Source organism: Acinonyx jubatus, chromosome D3, assembly GCF_027475565.1.
Source record: "Acinonyx jubatus isolate Ajub_Pintada_27869175 chromosome D3, VMU_Ajub_asm_v1.0, whole genome shotgun sequence".
NCBI classification, from domain to species: domain Eukaryota; kingdom Metazoa; phylum Chordata; class Mammalia; order Carnivora; family Felidae; genus Acinonyx; species Acinonyx jubatus.
The window spans coordinates 8512616-8533529 of NC_069392.1; the positions used below are offsets into that span (position 1 = coordinate 8512616).

General features: G+C 48.8%; 1 protein-coding gene across 8 annotated transcripts in view; it reads right to left on the bottom strand.

The window, feature by feature from the left end:
* The window catches only part of HVCN1 (hydrogen voltage gated channel 1), a 36763-nt gene that overhangs the window by 9925 nt on the left and 5924 nt on the right, over nt 1–20914 (bottom strand). For 5 of the 8 annotated variants that reach the window (XM_027044307.2, XM_015063754.3, XM_027044306.2 and 2 more), the window contains 2 exons: nt 20345–20384; nt 1603–1884 (listed from right to left, as the gene is read on the bottom strand). In XM_027044307.2, coding sequence (XP_026900108.1) covers nt 1603–1884; nt 20345–20365 — 303 coding nt within the window. In that variant the 5' untranslated portion in view covers nt 20366–20384. Of the gene's footprint in view, nt 1–1602; nt 1885–13991; nt 15008–20344; nt 20385–20914 lie in introns of all 8 variants that reach the window. The other 3 variants (XM_027044310.2, XM_027044309.2, XM_053206765.1) reach the window with 2 other exon arrangements.

A 20914-nucleotide genomic window follows, 5' to 3' on the forward strand; every position in this document is an offset into this window, starting at 1 on the left:
GGGTCCTTCAAGAATAAGGACAGGGACACATCTGCCATGCCTGCTGCTGTACCCCTGGCACGCAGTGTGTGCTTGAGAAGTGACTGTCGAGTGAATGACTAAGCATCTCTACTTATGTTTCCACAGTCAGGCTTATCCAGTAGGAGTGTCCTTAGGGGTCCTGGCGCAGGGGGCCAGCCCTGTACCCCCTCGGGAGGACCTCCCAGAGCTGGGAGGTCCAGGGTTTCCCTTGCAGCTGGAGGGAAACTGATGCCTTCCTTCTGCTCCTGAAATTGAGGGTTTGGGATTTCAACCCCAACAACTTAATACCACGTTTCCTTTCCTGTCACAGCCGCAGAGGAAAGTGCTGAGCTGCAAGGCTTGTTGGGCTGTTTGGCCTGCTTCATTTCTCTAAGCTACGCAAGAATGAGAAAAAGACCAAAATTAAAAAAAAAAAATTTTTTTTTTTCTATTTTACCCTGGAACAAAGTCAGTGATGGGAGAGGCAAGGGCTGTTTCTGCTTCCAGAAGGGAAGTCAGCTTTGGGAGGCGCTGGTTTATTTTGCTTTAGGAGGACGCCAGCAACAGGGTCCCCAAAATGGCTCCATTACAGGACCTGGGGGGCTGCATGCTTCCTTAGTATCCCTGGGCCTCCCGAATTCTCCTGGGGCTCTCAGAACACGTTTCCAGACACTGCGGGGCCAGCCAGACCAGACTCGACCTGCGCTTGTCTTTCGAAGTCAGAAGATGCCAACAGACGCTTCGCTATTCTCTCAACTCCACATCTCCCTCTCATGTTCTCCCCTAACTGCACCCCGAGGTCAGCCGTGGGCTACACTATGCAGATCGCTCTACAACATCAGAGACTGAAGCCCCCAGGGTGATGTGTCTGGGACACGGGACCCATCTTGGCTTTGTTCAACTCAGGGCACGCACTCAGTGTTTGCTGAATGAACGCAGGAACATCTTTTTCTGGCTCCAGTGTTTACCCTTCAGTTTACTTTTTGTGTATCATAAAATCTGCATAACCTAAAATCTACCATAAAACATTTGAATCATTTTTAAGTTGGCTTATAGTTCAGGGGCATTTAGCACATTCACAGGGTGGTACAATCATCACCACTATGTAGTTCTGGAACGTTTTCATCACTCCAAATGGAAACCCGTATCCGGTAAGCAGCCCATTGCCATTCTACCCTCCCTCCAACTTGTTACCACCAATCTGCTGTCTGTCTCTACGGATTTGCCGATTTTGAACATTTCATATAAATGGAATCATACACTCTGTGGTCTTTGTGTCTGGCTCCTTTCATGGAGTACCATGTTGTCAAGCCTCCTCCACTTTGTAGCAGGTGTCCGTGCCTCCTTCCTCCTCCTGGCCGAGCATGGACAGACTACATTTTGTTTATTCACTCATCAGGTGCTAGACCTTTAACTGACTTCGGATTGTGACTTATTTTATCCCTGACAACACGGGATCTGCCCAGTGCTGGACGGGGCACCTGACACACGGTTAGCATTCAGTAGGCATACAGTGGCAGAGACGGGCTCCCACCTTGGCCTCGTGACTCTTGGCTGACAGCTCTGCCCCACCCTGGGCATCTTGGGCCTCTGCCCACCTACCTGAAACCTGTGGGAGCTGAACAGCTTCCTCAATGTGGTCCTGAAGTCTAGGGGGGGCCTGGGCGCAGGGACAGGGTCCGCAGCCGGGTCAGCAGCTCTGCCCTCCTCACCGGAGGCAGGTGTTGGTGGCGGCTGTTCCTCCTCGTCCTCCTCATCCTCCTCATTCTCCCATTTCTTGTAGTTGATGTTCCAGGCATGGTAATCGTCCCCAACGACAGTGAAATGCTTCAAGAACTTGCTCATCCTCTCTGCCGGAGCCACTTTGGCCCTGCGGGAGCCAGCCTGAAGAGGGGGGGACAGCGAGCAAGTTCTCAGGTCGGGGGGACGGCCCTCAGAGCCTGTCCAGGCCACTCAGACCCCACGTTGCTCTGGCAGGGAGCAGAGTCCAGGCCGGGCCAGGCCGTGGGGGGGGTGGGGGGAAACAGCCCTGGCGTTCAGAGGACCGTGCAAGCAGAGACCGTGAGGTCACGGTGGTTTCTTGTGCTTTTATTTTTGGAATCCGGGGTCTCAGTGCCGATGAGGCAACAGGAAACCCCAGAACCCGTCAGGCCTGTCACTATGGTCTGGTTGGCAATAACCAATGAAATTGGTACCACAGCTCAGTCACAAAATACCCACCACGTGTAAATACCGGAAGAGTGGCCCCATGGTTCAGAGACATCACAACCTGAAAAACCGGAGGTGAGAGTTGGCGGGGCAAGGGTGTGGAAAGTCAAAAGTAAAAGTACCCAGAGTTTCACGGAAAAGTGAGGCCCCCTCTTTATGCCACAGATTAGTTCTTGGTATGTGAGTGGCAAATAGCTTTTTCCCAAGTTCGGGCAGTACTGTTTTAAGTACACTATGGACAGCTGTTTAAAGACAAATGACTTCAGAGCAAAAAACAAATAATCCTCCTCCCTTTGCCCAGCTTGCCCTGCCAGATAGCAGGTTTCTTATGAAGTTCAATAATGAAAACTTCTAGGCATGAGTCCAAGAATGGGCAATATGATCAGTGGATTAGGGAAAAAAAGCCCCAAGCAGACCTATTCCCCTGTAGGAAATGTGTGTGATGGTGGTGGCAATGCAGATCAGTGGGAAGAGGCTGGAGAGGTCAGAAGACCTGGCCTTCACAAGAGGAAGCAAACATAAAAGATCCCTACCTCACACCCTACACAGAATCTCCAATGCATTAACCGTAACATTTATAATTAAAAAAAAAAAAAAAAACTTTAAAGTCTTAGAAAAAAAAATATTGGCAAGTGTTTTTATGACCTTCAAATAGGGAAAGGTTGATTAAGTAAGACACAAAACAAAGCAAACACATAGATTTGATTCATCAAAACTCAAATCTATTTTAGGGTGCCTGGGTGTCTCAGTCAGTTGAGTGTCCAACTCTTGCTTGCAGCTCAGTTCATGATCCCAGGGTGTGGGATCAAGCCCTGTGTCAGGCTCCACGCTGTGTGTGAAGCCTGCTTGGGGTTCTCTCTCTCCCTCTGCCCCTCTTCCCTGCTGGTGCTCTCTCTAAAAACATCATCGACAAGAAAAGCAAAAAGCTTTTATATCACATACACATACCCACAACCCTACCAAGTTAAGACATACCACAGACTGGGTGTGACACACACATTATTTGCAATGTATTTAATGGAGGTTTAGTGTCCAGAATATATATAAAGAAATCAACCCTATAAAGAAAGGAAACCCAAGTGGCAGAGACCCACCACCTCACTAGTACTCAGGAAAATGTGAGTGGCAAGAATTCTAAAGTCTGCAACAGCAAATGTTGGCAAAGATGTGGGCCATCTCTTGAACACTGAGCACAGGCATGGACTCTGGTACCACTGTTCTGGGAAACAATCTGGCATCGTTTTGTCAAGTTGAAGGGGTGCATATCTTCCTTAATAACTAGTGATTCCATCCCTAGAAAGACTCCAAAGAGAAACCCCCCTCCCCATGTGCTCAAATCAGTGACATGTTCAAGAACGTTCGTTGCAAATGTTCATGTAAATGGTGGGAGAGAGAGGAATGAGCCTTTTCTATTCACACGATGGCACACTATACAGCAGTTCACACGAACGGACCGCGTGGCTCTAGGTCTCTGATGACGTCCATATACCCACTTGGCGGCACTGAGCACAATAGGTCACTCCTTCCCTCACACACTTGTTTCACTGGCTTCTGGGATTCCATATTCTCCTGGTTTTCCTCCCACCCCAATGATTACTTCTTACCAGTCTCTTCTGCTGGATTCCCTAAGAGGAAGACCTTACATTTAAGAATTGACATTCCTAGGGCTCAGGCCTATGATCACCTCTCTTCTCCACACTCAGTTCCTAGGGGTTCTCATTTAGCGGCACAGCATTAAAAGCCATCTGTACACTGATTATACATAAACACCAGCTCCAATCCCCATCTCAACTAAGGGCATCACCCTTAGTTATCTGAGAGCTATCTTATACCTAGCAAGTTCAAGGCAGAATTATTCATTTGCCACCCAAAAGTCCCCATCTCAGTTTATGGCATTCCATTTGTCTAATTCCTTAGGCCAAAGCCATTGGCATCATTCTTTAAATGTCTTCTTCCTCATTCAATACTTACCTAACAGCAAATTGTTGGCACTGCCTGTAAGCTAACTTCCCAAGGAAGACCACCTCTCCCCACCATATCTTGCCATCTCTTGCCTAGATTACTGCAGCAGCCTCCCACCTCCTCCCCATATCCCTTCTCCGCACAGCAGCGAGAAAGAACTTTCTCAAACATAAATGAGATCACTTCATGCCCTTCCTTAAAACTCTCAAATGCTTCTTTCATCACACTCAGGCCCTCTTCTGGGAACTGTCTTCCCCTAGACATCTGCATGGCTCACACCTTCACTTAGTCAGGCTTCTACTCAAATATCACCTCCACTGAGGCTTTGTCTGGTCGCTCTTGCCCACTCACCCTGTGTCCACTTACTCTGCTTCACTTTCCTTTATTGTGCTTACTGGCGACATTATATGTGTACCTGGCTGTCTGTGTATTATCTTCCTACCTTCCCAGACTCTGAGCTCCACGGAAGTGGAACTTTTTCCATCTTGTGCAAATGACATACCCAGTGTCTTGCACTTAATACACTCAAATGTTTAAGTGACTGAATACACAAATGTGGATAGGTCTTTAAAAACATGTTGAGTTTAAAAGAAAAATATAGAATATGAATATAAACCACTTATATAAACATATAAAAATATATGCAAAATATTACTATATGCGTTTTTGGGAGTGTGTAAAAATGGGAGTGTAGAGGCTCCTGGGTGGCTCAGTAGGTTAAGTGTCTGACTTGGGCTCAGGTCATGATCTTGCAATTCTTGGATCTGAGCCCTGCGTTGGGCTCTAAGCTGACAGCTCAGAGCCTGGAGCCTGCTTCAGATTGTCTGTCTCCCTCTTTCTCTGCCCCTCCCCTGTTCATACTCTGTCTCTCTCTCTCTCAAAAATAAATATTTTAAAAAATGGGAGTGTAAGCATACAAAAGAATGGGATTTCCGCTTCGGGTCATGATAGAGTAACTAGTACCAGATTAGGCCTCTTGCCATAAAAACAAACAAACAAACAAACAAACAAAACTGTAAAACTGGATGAAACACATGAAATTTACTGTGATCCCTGAGAGAAGAGAAACAGATGAGGTGAACCCCACAATCACCTGGCTTTCTGCCTAGAATTACTTTCTGGACTGTGGCAGCAAACATTATAGTTCAAGGCCTCTCCCCCTCTCCCCGCCCCCCCCCCCCCCCCCCCCGCCTCAAGAATTTACATGGCAAAATACCCAAGGAAAGGAAGCTCTACAGAGAAGGAGCTCCAAAAATCCAACTTTGGCTGAATTGTAAACAGCTAAAAAGCTGCCAGAGATGATACAACGCTGGGCTGGGAGATGTGTGAGTTCCAAACATCCCTAGTACCAATCTTGCTGAACACCCTGGGGGCATTCAGTAGAAATTCCAGAAAAGCCATGCCTTATACGTAGTCATAGGAGTCATAATCTAGTTCTGTAGTGAGAACTACCTTAGACCTGTCCCAGATACACTTAAAAAGAAGCCTTGAAAAGATCAAGCAGATCCCCAGGTAAACTGACTGCCTATTGGGACAAAACTCAGATTCTATTAGGGAGGACAACAAAATACACTCAACAAGGCAGCATTCATAAATGGATAGCATACACTAAAAAATTATAGAAAAATGTCGCCCGTAACCAGTAGAAACATTAGATTAGCTCAAAATGGACAGAGATAATAGAATTGGCCAACAAAGACTTATAAATAGCTATTATAAATATGTTCAAGGATTTCAAAGAAAATAGGAGCTTAATGAAGAAATATAGAATCTTTTTTTTTTCCAGTTTATTTTGAGAGAGGAGGGAGAGAGCACGATCCCACATGCAAGTGAGAGTAGGGAAGGGGGAGAGAGAGAGGGGGGGAGAGAGAGAGGGAGGGAGAGAGAATCCCAAGCAGGCTCCGAGCTGTCAGTACGGAGCCTGACACAGGGCTCTATCTCACGAACTACGAGATCATGACCCAGGCTGAAATCAAAAGTCAGACACTTAACTGACTGAGCCACCCAGGCGCCCCCAAGTATAGAATCTTAATAGAGAAATGGAAACTATTTTTAAAAAATTCAAATGGGCTCAAATCTGATTAGATAATGCAGGATGAAAGATTAGTGAATTTAAAGACAGAGCAATAGAAAATATCAAGCAGAAATGTGGTGAGAAAAAAAGGCAGGGATAAAAACCCAGAGCCTCAGGGACAATATCAAGTGGTCTAATATGCACGTACCTACAGCCCCAAAAGAAGATGAGAGAGAGATTAGGGCAGAAAAATATTTGGAGAAAAAATGACTGAAAAAATTTCCAAATTTGACGGAAAAATATAAACATGTAGATCCAAGAAGCTTAATGAACACTTAGGAGGACAAACAAAAATGAATGAACTAGAAGGAGATACCAAATTCATGATGGTGGCTGCCCTCGGGGAGTCATAAAGGTTAAAAACAGAAGGGTTCAAAAAGCACTTGAATGCTCTCTGAAAAACATATTTTTATTATTTTAAATTTTTTTATTTTAGAAATTGAGCAAGCAGGGGAGAGGGGCAGAGGGAGGCGGGGAGGGAGAGAAGGAGAGAGAGGGAGAGGAGGAGAGAGAGGGAGAGAGAGAGAGAGAGGGAGGGAGAGAGAGAGAGAGAGAGAGAGGGAGGGAGGGAGGGAGGGAGGGAGGGAGGGAGACAGACTTAAGCAGGCTCCATGCTCAGAGTGAAGCCTGATACGGAGATTGATCCCTGACCCCGGGATCATGACCAAAATCAAGAGTTAGATGCTCAACTGACTGAGTCACCAGGGGCCCCCGAACACCTTTTTAAATTACAAAAAAATTTGAGGAAAGTATGACAGAATGTTAACAGCTGTCAATTCAGGGTGATGATTATAGAAGTACTCGATAGTATTTTTATTCTTTTATATTTCTATACTTTTCAAAGTAAAATAAAATGATCTTTCTCCAACAGTACACCTTTGATGCATATGCAGACTTTTTTCATAAACGGTTTCACGAGCTCAGAAAAGGTTAGAGTCCAAAGGGATTAACTATGGTGATCTCCCCTCTCTGATTCCAGGTGGCCTCCTCTGCCCAGTCTCCCATATGGTTCGGGTGCCTTAGGAGCTCCCAGTTTGAGATTTCCTCAAACAGAAGAGGTACGAGATACGAAGAGGTCCAAGGAGAGCTTATGACCACCTGAGAGTAAACCTTCTGATTTTTTCCGCATCCACAATCCTGGAGCCTGTTTGGCTCTCATCTCCCCACGTATGCTGTTCATTTCTTCCTCCTCCCCAGTCCAAGTCTTCATCCCAAAGACTGCAACTGTTTCCTTATAGATTTCTCTCCCTGGACTTGGTTCTTCCAGTGCATTTTCCAGCCAGCAGCCCAAGCAGGCCTCATAAACCCTCACCTCTGATCATAGTATCTGATCCTATCACTGTCCCCTGTTTTTTGGATAAAAATCCAAGATCCTGGGGTGCCTGGATGGTTCACTTGGTTAGGTGTCTGACTCTTGATTTTGGCTCAGGTCATGATCTCACAGTTTGTGAGACTGAGCCTCATATATGGCTCTGTGCTGACAGTGTGGAGCCTGCTTGGTATTCTCTCTTTCTCTCTGCCCCTCCCTGGCTCACATTCTCTCTCAAAATAAACACCAGGGGCGCCTGGGTGGCTCAGTCGGTTAAGCGTTTGACCTCAACTCAGGTCTTCGGGCTCTGTGCTGACAGCTCAGACTCTGAAGCCTGCTTCAGATGCTGTGTCTCCCTCTTTCTCTGCCTACCCCCCAATCTGCTCTCTTTATCTCTTAAAAATAAACATTAAAAAAATTTTAGGGGCGCCTGGGTGGCTCAGTCGGTTAAGTGTCCGACTTCAGCTCAGGTCATGATCTCACAGTTTGTGAGTTCGAGCCCCACGTCGGGCTCTGTGCTGACAGCTCAGAGCCTGGAGCCTTCTTCGGGTTCTGGGTCTCCCTCTCTCTCTGCCCCTCCCCCACTTGTGCTCCATCTCTCAAAAATAAATAAAAAATGCACACAAAAATTTTTTTAAAACAGGGGTGCCTGGGTGGCTCAGTCAGTTAAGCATCTGACTTCAGCTCAGGTCATGATCTCATGGTTTGTGAGTTCAAGCCCCACATCAGGCTCTGTGCTGACAGAGCCTGGAGCCTGCTTCAGATTCTGTGTCTCCCTCTCTCTGCCCCTCCCCGACTCATGCTCTGTCTCTCTTAATAAACATTAAAAATAAATGAATAAAAAAGATAAAAGAATTTTTAAACAAAATCCAAGATCCTTCCTATTATATACACAGCCCTGTGGCCCTTCTGTCCCTCCAGCCCTCTGCATTCTCCCCACACCTGGTCTTCACATGGCATCTTCCCTCAACCTGGACTACTCTTCTTCCAACTCTGAGCTTGGCTCACTTTCACTCAAGCTTGGAGCCTCAGCTGAAATGTCCCTTCTTCAGAGAGGCCCTCCTTGACCCCTAAAACCTAAATCAGACCCCTTCTCAGGTTTGTAATCTGTGTATTCTTTTCTTTTGAGAGATCCTCATGACAGTTTCTAATCAGAATTTTGTGTGTATGGCCATTTACTTATGACTTCTCTTTCCACACTAGCAGTTAAGCTCTATGAACGCAAGGCCTGTGTCCCCAGAGTCTCATGTGACACCTGACCGGGAGCAGAAGCCCACCATCTGCTGGCTGAGGGCACTGGTACTGTCTTCCATGCTGGGCTGTAGCTGGTCTCAGGCTGGACCCTCCCTCCGTTGCCAAGGGCCAGCTCCATGGCTGTCCCAAAGCCCTCTGGGCAGCTACTGGCCATAATTCTCCCCTAAAACGCCTCACCTGGCAGACGGAAGCCTCCTGGGCTAGTTTTCTCAGCATGATGGGAGCCTTGGGGTGCTTTGTAAAAACCACATTTATATTTTACAGGAGAGGGAATTTTTCTTTCTGAAACCTTGTGACCAGTAAAAAGCAACTTTCTGTAATTTGGGATGAAAATATTTACGGCACCCAGCAGAGCAGAAAACAACTCTGGTTTTAAGTCAAAAATATGACATACCAAAAGCAGAGGAGTTTCAGAAAAGGTCAAAGATATAGCTGATCATGAAAATGCTGTGGGCTTCGGCAACTTTTCACCACCCACTTGGGGCTCTCAGCTTCCTCCTCCCTGCCCAGGCAAATGGGAGGATTGACTCAGTGAGCTACTCGGAGCACCAGCCTCAGGGCCCGGCCTGGAGCAGCCCTCCGTGAGCGCCTGCTATCCTTCCTCTTCAGCAGCACAAACTCTCATTTCTGCTCCTCGGACATCATCCCCGGCCGGGGACAGTTCGCTTCTCTGCTCGCTGGCCCACTGCCTGCCCCTGCAACCCCCAGACTTTGCAGTCACGCGAACTGACAGATTTTCTTTGAGGCTTACGCTAGATTGAGTTCTGTCACTGACAACGCCAGGATTCTAGACTTGTAGGGTCCCTGGCACTGGACACGCCCATCTCTACCTCCCCTGCGTTAACCTTCGCCGTCCCCTTATATCCTGACAGTACTCTCTCCAGGGTCACCTGGAGCAAAGCCCACAACTGTGGTTGCCACCTGGACTGGACCGCATCCTCTCACACCGTTGACTCGGTTCCGTTTGACAATCTTGCCTCTTGATTTTTCTCCCATGTCCGGCCACCCTCCTCAGCCTCCATGTCCCTGCCCGCATGCCACCAGGTCCCCCAGTGCTGGTGTCCCTGTGCTGGTGCAGGGCCAGCCTCCCCCTTTGGCAGTCTCAGCACACCTGGGCTCTCAACACTGAGAACACGTGCAGATCAGTGTCATGTGCAAATCAGCCTCCAGCATGATGTGTGGTATCCTGCCAGGTCATCTGTTTGCTGTGACCTGAACTGAATCCATTTATCTTCCCTGCCCCCCATCCACTACTCCTTCCATGTTCCCCTAAGGCATGGCATCATACCCACCTTGCTGCCCAAGCCAAGAGCCAAAGATCATCTTGGGCTCCTCTCTCTCCCTTGAGCCTTGGCAATCTGACCTCCTAAAAATGGCTCACGCCCCTTTTTCTTCTCCCTCTTCCCCTTTCCAACTGCCATCACCTCTTGCCTAGACACCTGCACTGGCCTCCTTGCTCACTTGGCCTTCTGCCTGGTCCTTTCTCCACACAGCGGTGGCCAGGGTCCCCCTTCTGTGGCGACAACCTGGCTGTGTCCCTAGCCTCACCTGCCTCCTCCCCCATGACCTTTAGTCCTCCACCGTACCTCCTGCCAACCACTGCCTTCAGAACAAAGGCACAAAGCTCTCTTGGTCTCCGCAGGTCCCCTGCCTCCGCCATACCCCAGCTGCACCCAATGTCTTGTGGTTCTAGAATAAACCTCTCTCTCTCTTGCTCTAGAACTCCACATGCCTGCGCCCACTATCTGAATTATCTTTTGCCTGTCGCACACGATTTTACAGATGTGTCTAGACTGTACCACCCCAGGGAGGTCTTCCTTAGCCGCCACCTGCTGGGTGAGTGTCCCTCCTGTTTCCATGTCTCACCATTTGCTAACTTGTGCTGTGCCATCTCAGTATCGTCTGTGTCCTGCCCTGGTCTGCAAACTCTGGGAGGGCAGACTCTTCCCCGCTCTCACAGGGAGGGGTATGAAAACTATTTAATAAATGAATTAACAGCAAACCACAGGAGCTACCTCCTCAAAGGTAAATGTATCGCCTACTTATTTTCTACACATGTCAAGTATACCAAAAAGATTGCTACCTGGGAGAGGGAGGAGAAATGAGAAAAACAGACCTAGAAGAGACAGAGAAAAAAAATGTTCTTGTGAACATTTAGTTTTACAGGTGTTGAAGCTGCCATCTATAGGAGGGGGAGTCCCTATTTCACGGTCATCCAACAATCACAGAAAAAGGCACTTTAAAAAAAAAAAGAAATTCAGGGGATTCCCAATGTCCCTTAAGTCCCCAATTCCCTGCTTCCTCCCAGAGTCTACTTTGGGGACCTGATTTGCATATTATTCAACATCTCCTGCCCCCAAACTCCAATAAGACACAATAACAGTGACATCTACTATTATGTTGTTTTATTATATTAATATACCACTAAAGTTCCTTAAATGAGCTATTGAATTTTATTCCTAGCAACCCTCTGAGGTTAAGACCATCATTTTGGGTCTTAGTGAAGAAGGTGGCTTGTCCCAAGTCACAACTTAGGAAATGGCAGAGCCACGATCTGCCCCTGGGCTGTTACGACTCGGAGCCCTTGTTTTAGAACACACGGCTGAGAAAAAGGCAGGCAGCCAATGACTGGAGATCTGCCTTCTAGGACCGTGTAGTGGGGTTTGAACAGTGGCTGCCCCCGAATTCCTGTCCACCTGGAACCTCAGAACATAACCTTACTTGGACTATGGGTCTTTGCAGGTTTAACTAGTGAAGGGGCTTGAGATGAAATCATCCAGAATTTAGGGTGGGCCCTGATGTCCTTACAAGAGGAGGAGGGGCCGTGTGAGGGTGGAGGCAGAGACCGGAGGGCTGCATCTACCAGCCAAGGATGCCAGACAGCCAGCAACCACCAGCAGCTGGGAGAAAGTCACGGAACAGATGCTCCCTCAACGCTTCCAGAAGGAACCGACCCTGCCGACACCTTGATTTTAGACTCGGAGCCTTCAGAACGGAGAGAAGGCGTCTCTGCTGCGTTAAGCCACCCAGTGTGTGGTTATCATCAAGGCAGATCCAGGAAGCTAATGCAGAGCCTGTGCCCGAATCAGCCTACGACGGGTGGCCACGGACGGTGTGCCCCCTCCCTGTATCTTGTGGGCCACACCCCAACCCCGGACTCCAAGGAGAAAGCAGGAGAAAGCGGGCTCCTTCAGAGGTCACAAACCACTTGGAAAAGCCTGTTTCTGCAGCCAGTCCTGGCAGCAGCGGCTTCCTTTTGCTCACAGCTTACAGGCCACCTCCACCCCCTTCGGCTCTTCATGCTTGTCATAATCCTGGGAGGGAGGCAGGGCAGGGAGGGGCAGGCTCTCCAATCCACAGAAGGGGAAACTGAGGTGCGGGGAGGAGAGGCCAACTGCTCAGAGTCGCATGGCATGGCAGGATGACAGAGGCAAGGGACGGGGGCATGTAAATGGATACGCCCTTCTCAGGAGGGCAGCGGGACAGTTCCTTTCATCTTTCGAAAAGATGTTTGAGCGGCTCCAATATGCCAGGCATGGGAGCGAAGGAGGGGATCAGCCTTAACCGGTTTCTGTCAAAATTGAAAATGTCCCTCTCCTTTGACATGACAAGGGACTCACACATAAGCACACGGATGCTTCCTAAAGTCCTGCTACAACAGCCCAAACCTGGAAATGACCTCAAAGTCCATCATTAAACACGCTATGGGAGACCCACACTACACAATACTAGGCAGCTGTTAAGAAGGCAGCAAGCCCGTGTACCTGTAGGCGCTGACACAGAAAGGTGTTCTTGGTCTATATGAAATCTAGGTGAAAAGCAGCACGCTGTGGACCAGATTGTATCATATAATGCCACCTTTGTTAAAAACAGACAAAATCAATACCCCAAACTAAATGGTTCCCTCTGGGAAAGGAGTTCAATTGGGTTGGAGGGTGAAAAGAAACTTTCAAATTTTATTCTATTAGATTTAATCATAAGAAATAGCCATTCTTGGAGGGAGATCCTCCCGCCTACAGAGAATTGAGTAGTGAATGAAGTATTGAGGGTAAGGGGGAAAGGAGGATGAACACACACACACACACACACACTACTGAAATCCCTGAATAAGAAAATCAAAACAGATGCCTGGGTGGCTCAGCTGGTTGAATGACTGACTCTTGATTTAGGCTCAGGTCCTGATCCCAGGTGGTGGGATTGAGCTCTGCTTCAAGCTCCATGTTGAGCGTGGAGCCTGCTTAAGATGGTCTGTCTGTCTGTCTCTCCCTCCCTCCCCCCACCCCTTCTCTCCTACTCACTCTTAAAAAAAAAAAAAAAAAAAAAGAATGGAACAAATACCTAAAAACAAACAGTGACTGATAAAGCCAGCAAAATGAACTCAAGTCTACCAGCTTTGCTCCTTATAAAACAAGGGGAAAATATGGCAGAAAAAGTGGATTTGTTTTAAAGCAACAAAATGATGATTTTCTAAGAGGTAGAAATCAGGTTCTGGGATGCTGTCTTCCCTCCCTTAGCAGATGGGGAAACTGAGGCCCTGCAACAAGGCAAATGCTACCAGTCAACGGATAGTCCCGGACAGGTACCTGGGTCTCTGGTTTTCGGGTCCAGAACACGGAAAACACACTCAGGGAAGATCAGAGCAGTTGTCCCCAGTGCCTACCTTCCTTCCCCCACCCCCAGGGCCCACTCGGCACTAGGCCCTCTGCCACCACCGTGGCCCCACCTCTACCTCTCACGTGGAGGATATGGCAGCTCTTCGCTACTCTCTGGCACTCTATCTGCAGCCAGACAGCACTTCTCAGAACATAGACTCTCTCTGCAGAACAGGCTTGAGGCTGCTGTTCTTAGAAAAGGCCTGCTTGGTCCTTGGCTGGCATCTGGAGGGTTCCACCATTTACTGGTAAGAACAGCTCAGTGGGCCCAGACCGTGTGTGTACACAATTCAGTTTATGTTGAACACTTGCTTTCCTTCAGGGAGCCTGGAATTTTCTAAGTGCTGTACAGAAGGTACCTCCTTGACCAGCCCCCAGCAGCAACCTTGAGCCCCGAGTCTCTAACAGGCTTCCCAGTGGACACGTCACTTCGCGCTGTCCCCACCGGAGGAACTGAGTCCTCTGTTAGAGACCGTCAGCCACCATGAGGGCCCTCCACGCTTGGCAGCTGGCAGTTCCCCACTGAACATACCTGGATGGTGGAATGAATCCCTGGAGCAAACCTCTCCTCTGGCGGGAGGGAGGCGGGAGGGCCTCCAGGCGCACGGTCACCTACCCCAGGGCCGCGCCCCCAGCCCCCGGGGAGTGGTGTTCTGAGGAATGCCTATTTTTAAAATCAGGGAAGTCTTTAAATAAGCGTGGCAGCTTTTCCTTCTCTAGGGTGGGGAGGAAGTCTGAGGTTGGCAAAAACAACCACCACTGATGGCTGACCGGCTTGCGGGGGCCGCTGCTTATGGGCCAACGAGCCCGACCGGTGGCCCACGTCCCCCCAGAAATGCTGCAACACTTCTCTCCTTTTCCTGTGGGGTCAGGATCCCTCCCGTCTTGACAGAGTGGTCCGCTGGCAAGATGAGGGTGAGGCTGGGCGGAGATGGTGCGGGCAATAACATCCGGTAGCAGGAGCCACAGTGAGCGTCAACTACCTCCCGGGCACCTGCCATTTCTGAGCTCCGTACAAAGTCCTCTAATAACACATTGCAACAGCCTCGTGAGGTGGGGAGTGGAGACATCTCCATCGACAGGCGAGGAAACTGGGAATGGAGAGGCCAACAACTTTTCCCAGGTCACACGGCCAGTGAGAGTGAGACGCAGGCTGCCTGGCCCAGAGCCCCTTCCTCTTGCACAACCTCCTTGAACGCCGCCCTGGACCAGGCTCACAGCTGTGAGGAGCTCAGGGCCGTGCAGGGAGCTCAGCCGAGTGTTACTCAGTGAGAAAAAGACACTTTACATGCTACTTTTTAGTACACTCTGACATACATACACGTGTTCCACAACCAACACTCAAGTTTCTAAGTGCGTGAACTCTTGTATTTTCCGTTTTATTCTAGTTCATTGCTTAAATGACCGATTGCAGGAGTCACCAACGGGTTGAGTTTTAAAGATGCAGATATGGGAGGACGTGCCCAGTCTATTTCCCAGGGGTAAGGAAACGAGGATTGCCAGAGAGGAGACAGTCCCGTCTAAAGTGTGTGACGTCAGCCATGTTAACTGGGAAGCAGAAGTCAGGTTGTTTACAAAAACATAAGAAAATGAAAGCATAGAAAGAAAAAAACAAACAAACCGTTTTTCAGCCAGAAATTAAGACCTATCACCAATGTGAGACCGAGGCATCCAGGGAATTTCCGGCTCCAACATCTTAGCAGTGCTTTGGCCCTGGAACAGAGCACCCTCTCCCCGCCTCACTGTGAAGTAGCCCATGGAGAGAGGCCCTACCCCGCCACAGTCTAACCAGTGGCTCTCAGCCCTGGCTGCACTTTGGAACCACCTGGAAGCTTTAAAAACCAAAACCAAAAAACCAAAAAACCCAATACCTGGGTCTCAGGCCCCAAGACTGTGATTGGTCTGGGGGTGGCCTGGGTGTTGGGATCTCCCATCTGCAGCCAAAGTTGAGAACATGCACCATAAATAAACCTGGCGCCTCCAGCTCATGAGAAATGAGCAAAGGGCTATCGTGATTTCTAAGCACCCTGGCTCCCAGGTTCCCCGTGTGGCTGGCAACATGCAATCCCCTGAGAGGAAGAGGAGGTCAGCTGCTGGTTGACAACCCAGCTCGTCCTCATGACCCAGGGAACAGCTCCCGTGGGTTGAGTCTGTGCGGCCCTGCTCAGTGCTTCTCACGCATGAGCTTCTTTGAGCCCCACCACTGTAGACGGAGTGTTTCCGTTCCCATTTCACAGAAGAGGAACTCTGAGTTGCAGGGTGGTGGGAAGGGGCAGAGTCCACGGCCCCTCTCTCTCTGAACCAGGGCTAAAACCCCCGCCAGTTTCTCCTGCAACACCATCATCTTCCCCTCAAACACTAGGGCAGCTGGACAATAAAGAGCTGCTAAAAGCATTTCTAGGACAACATTTTTTTTTAAAAAAACACAGTTGAGGCGTGGGTTAAATGGGTGACAGGCATTAAGGAGGGCACTTGTTGGGATGAGCACTGGGTGTCTCACTGGGACGAATCACTGGGTTCTACTCCTGAGGCCAAGACTACACTGTATGTTAACTAACTTGAAAATTAAAACAAAAAACCCACAACTGAGGTGCCTGGGTGGCTCAGTCAGTTAAGTGTCCGACTTCAACTGAAGTCATGATCTCATGGTTTGTGGGTTCGAACCCCACATTGGGCTCTGTGCTGACAGTGCGGAGCCTGCTTAGGATTCTCCCTCTCTTCCCTTTCTTCCCCTCCCCCCCCCATTCTCTCTTTCTCTCTCTCTCAAAATAAACTCAAGAAAGAAAAACAAACCCACACAATTAACTGCACAAGGATAAATTACTAAAAGGAACTTGTTCTCTGAATCAATAGAGGCTCAGGTGCTACAAGTGATCCTGGCCCAATCTTCTCCAGCTCCAGCCCTTGTACTGGCCTCTGTGGCATGACAAAAAGGCTCCTGTGTCCCCCCTCTCAGGGGTCATTCCCCCCCCCAACAACTGTTGTCATCGCCCTCCCCCCAGCATGTCTCCTTGGTTCCTCATCTCTATCCTGTGCTTCTGTGCCTTCGACCCTCACCCCACCCCACCAGCTCCCTGGCTTCATTCAGACTCCCCTGGACACTCCCCACCCCCACTTTACCTGCTGTCATTCACCCCAACGAACAGACCTTTATTCTAGATCTATTTCTTTCAGCATCGTGACAACATGAGCAAAAGGAAGTAAATTCATGATACTCCTAATACAACAGACTTATCATCCACCTAAGGTCTCTTTTACAATTGTAATCAAAGACCACACACAATCTCATATGTTATTTTTCCCACTAGATTTTTGGTTCCCCACCCCCCCCCCCCTTTTTTTATTTTAAAGAGACTGAGCGTGTGTGTGCAGGGCAGAGAAAGAGACAGACAAAAGAGAATCTTAAGAAGGTACCACACCCAGCTAAAGCCTGACGCGGGGCTAGATCCCACAAATGTAAGATCGTGCGTGACCTGAGCTGAAATCAAGAGCCAGTGGCTTAACGGACTGAGCCACCCGGGCGCCGCAGATGTATGTTTTAATGGCCAAGAAACTTCACCAAGAAGTTAATGCTCTCGCTGTTGCATTTACTGATTGCTCATTTTTAGCACCTTTATCACCAATTCGAAGGCCACATTTCCTTATATTTTGACACTCTTGAAATCTGAATGTCTCACAACTGACCAGTGTTAACATTATGCAACATAAGGTCACAGTAAATGACAGTATTATGTTGTGATATATAAAATAACGGTGCATCTATAATCAATGGCACCTCATGTGACAAGAAATAGTGCTGTCAGTCAGTTTTCTTTTCATGGGTTATCTCCTTTTAAGTGAGACGCCCACGTTTGATTAGGAACATTTTCATGATGCTCAACACACACTATCGAATTTTGTCCAGAACAACATGGGCTGGTTCCACTGCAAAATAACCAGCATCGAGCATTTCCACATGCTCTTTTGGTTTGCCTGATTTAACACGTAACTACAAATGAAGGAAAGTATGAATGGCTTCCATGTGCAATAACTGGAGCTCCTGGAGTTTCTCTCAGGTGCCAGGTACTAGGTATCCAGCACCTTATGAGGAACGGTCATAACTCTCTGTGGTGGTGACTGTCAACCCCACTCATGACCGTGGACACAGAGGCTCAGGGTGGCTTGGAAGCTGGTCACACGGCCCACAAGGGGCAGATGTAGCACTGGAACCCAGGCTGTCTGGCCCTGAGCTGCTCTCCCTGGGGCTGACCCACTGGAGCCCCGGAGCAACCCAAGGCCGGCTTGCACAGGGGGGAAACTAGCGCCTCCCAGACCGGAAGGTAATCTGCTCCAGAACTAGGGTTCTCCATGGTCAAAGTGCAGATTCCTCAGCCGGGCATACAGGGACCTTCACCATCACCTCACCCCTCAACTGCCCTCTGCTCTGTAGAACTTGACATGAGCCTGCCTCCAGGCCTTTCTCCATGCTGTTCCCTCTGCTGGAAATGCCCTTCTCTTGGATCCTGTAAGTTCAAATCCCAAGGCCCAGCTCAAAGGTTGCCTTTTCTGTAGAACCCTCCACGACCCTCCAAAGGAGAGGGGTCTTCCTCCTCTGAACATGAGCCCCACGTTCCGTGTCATCCTCCCCAGATTCTGGGCACCGAACTCGTAAATCCCTCCCAACTGCTCGCTTCTCTCCAGTGCCAGCGCCTCGCTCCCTGCTCCCCTGCAGGAGGGCTCCCACCTTGCTTGCCCCCCATGTGCTTTCTGGCATTTCCACCCATCTCCACAGAACACCAGAGAGGGCTTTTCAAAGTCCAGGCCTGATCGGGGGCTGCCCTGCCCACCAGTGGCCTGCCCACTGTTCCTAGCACCACCACCAGAACCTTCAGTGTCCCCTGGGCCCTGCCTGGCCTTGTCTCTTCAGACTGAGCACATCCTGGCCCCCCACCACGCTGCCCTACCCTGGCCATCCGCCTTCTGTCCATGGCATAGGTCGCTTCCTCTGCCAAGACTCACGGTCTTCATCCTCTACCTGGCTTCCTCCTCAGGCCCCACAGGTGTCAGGTCGGGGAGCCCTCTGATCTGAAGGTCTGAAGGTCTCAGTGGCCCTTGTGAGGGGCCCACATTAACCATGGCTTCTCCTTTACTGCTCACCCCATGTGCACCTTCACACATTCAGTGTTGTGACTTGAGACCGGTCTCGCAGCTAGAGAGGAAGTCACCGGCAGGCAGAGACCAATGCCTTCAGTTTGGTAGCTATGGCCTGAGAGCTGTAGTTGGTTCCAGGACATGGCTGGTGTTGATATAAACATTTGTGGCTGAATGAATGAATGAATGAGGGAAGGAATCCTCCCCAGAGAGCCGGTGCTGCCCCTGTGCTCCCCACTCCCGGCTCCCTTCCTGCCAGAGGTGAGCTCTTCCTTGGTCTCTTCCTTCTGGAGACCTGTCTTTGGGCTAGACTGTGTCTGAAAAGCAGACAGGGCACAATCACTAGTCAGTAATCAGGACATGGAAGCCAGGCAGCGTGGGTTTGAACCCCTTGCCAGCTGTGTGACCTTGAGCAAATTGCTAAACCTTGCTGGGCTTCAATTTCCCTACCTGGAAGATAAGGGAAAGAACAGTACTTAGCGCACAGGGCTGTTGTGAGCATTAAATAATCAAATACACAGAAAGCCCTTAGCACATGCCTGGCACAGCAGTGAGTGCTCCAGAGACATTGCTTGTGTTATTATTACAACTTCTGCATCTTAGTTCATTAATTCAAAGACAAACATGTCCCCAGATTCTTCCCCAGATTTCAACATTTCTGAAATCAGAGTTGGTGGCATCCACTGGCCATTTACCCCACCACACTGTTAACAGACCTAAAATCCGAAGGACTCTTACAGTTAAAGGGGTCATCAATTTGATGAGATACAGGATGCTCATCATTATCATCCCATGGTCCTGCTCTTGGACCCTGCCCTCCTCACCCTGCTGCCACCCTGAGCTTCTAACACTGCCCTGATGGCTCTACCTGGCCAGAACCCCCCAGAACCTCCTAGTGAACAGGTGAAACGGAAGCCAACGTTTCCCTTCTGCCTTGTCCTCACTATTCACAACTGATGTCCCCTCAAACCCAACAAACCTGCATCCAGATATCAAGAACAGGGTTTAACGGCTCTGCTTGGGATGGTCTCATGCCACAGGAAACAAAGCATTCTCTCTGGAGAGAGGCCAGGGTAAAATCCTACTTTGGCCACTTCCTACCTGTGTGATCTTGTGCAAGTGTCTTTATCTGTAAGATGGTAAAATGGGCAGTAGGGAAAAGCCCCGTATGGGCTCAGTATCAGCCTAGCATTCTGAAACCACTGTCTCTTCAACTCCTCCCAACCTTCAGGAACAAGGGTAATTTTAGCTCCCTTTTCCAGATAAGGACACAGAGACTCAGGGAGGTGAAAGTCTTGGCCTATGACACATGGTTATTAAAATGCAGAGGTGAGGGGTGTCTGGGTGGCTCAGTCGGTTAAGCGTCTGACTTCAGATCAGGTCATGATCTCACAGTTCGTGAGTTTGAGCCCCGTGTCGGGCTCTGTGCCAACAGTGTGCATCCTGCTTGAGATCCTTCTCTCTTCCTCTCTCTCTCTCTGCCCCTCCCCTGCTTGCACACATGCGCTCTCTCAAAAACAAAGAAACATTTTTAAAAATGCAGAGGTGGTGTTTGAATGGTCTGATTCAGGTTATTAGGCCATCTTGAGGTTTGTGACTTCCTGCTACAGTTTTCACCTTTGTGACGAAACACTTTGGTAAGGCAGAAACACCCCAAACAGGTGTTTTCCTTTTATCTTGTTTGTAACACCAAGCAGAACTGTCTTCAATGCCAGGAAGTCCTTTAATGCTGCTGGTCTGCCAGAATTAATTTACCTTTTCATCCCAGGTGGCCATTTTCCTGTCCTCTCTGGATCTGGAAAGTAAGAAAACATTTGTCTGGATCTGACATTCTGCTCTCCTTTATCTTAGTATGTGCTTTGCAACACTTTGTTACAAATTATTTTTAACTTGCTTAGGTTAACAGCCTCTGAAAATAGCATAAAGCTCAAAGTGTATGTGGACGGATGCACATCCTTGGCATATACCCAAAGGAATTGAAAACAGGCACTCAAACAAATACATGTACACAAACAGTCACTGCCAAAAGGTAGAAATAACTCAAGTATCCATTAAGGGATGAACGGATATATCAAAGATGTCATATCCATACAATGGAATGTTATCCAGTCCTAAAAAGAAATCAAGTACTGATCCATGCTACAACATGAGTGATTTATACTAAATCAAATAAACCACACACATTACATGATTCCACTGATCTGTAATACCCAGAACACGCAAATTCACAGAGACAGGAAGATTGGTGGCTGCCGGGGAGTAGGGTGATGGGGGGCAGAGGGTGACTGTTTAGGGTGCAGGGTTTCTTTTTGATTTGATGAAAAT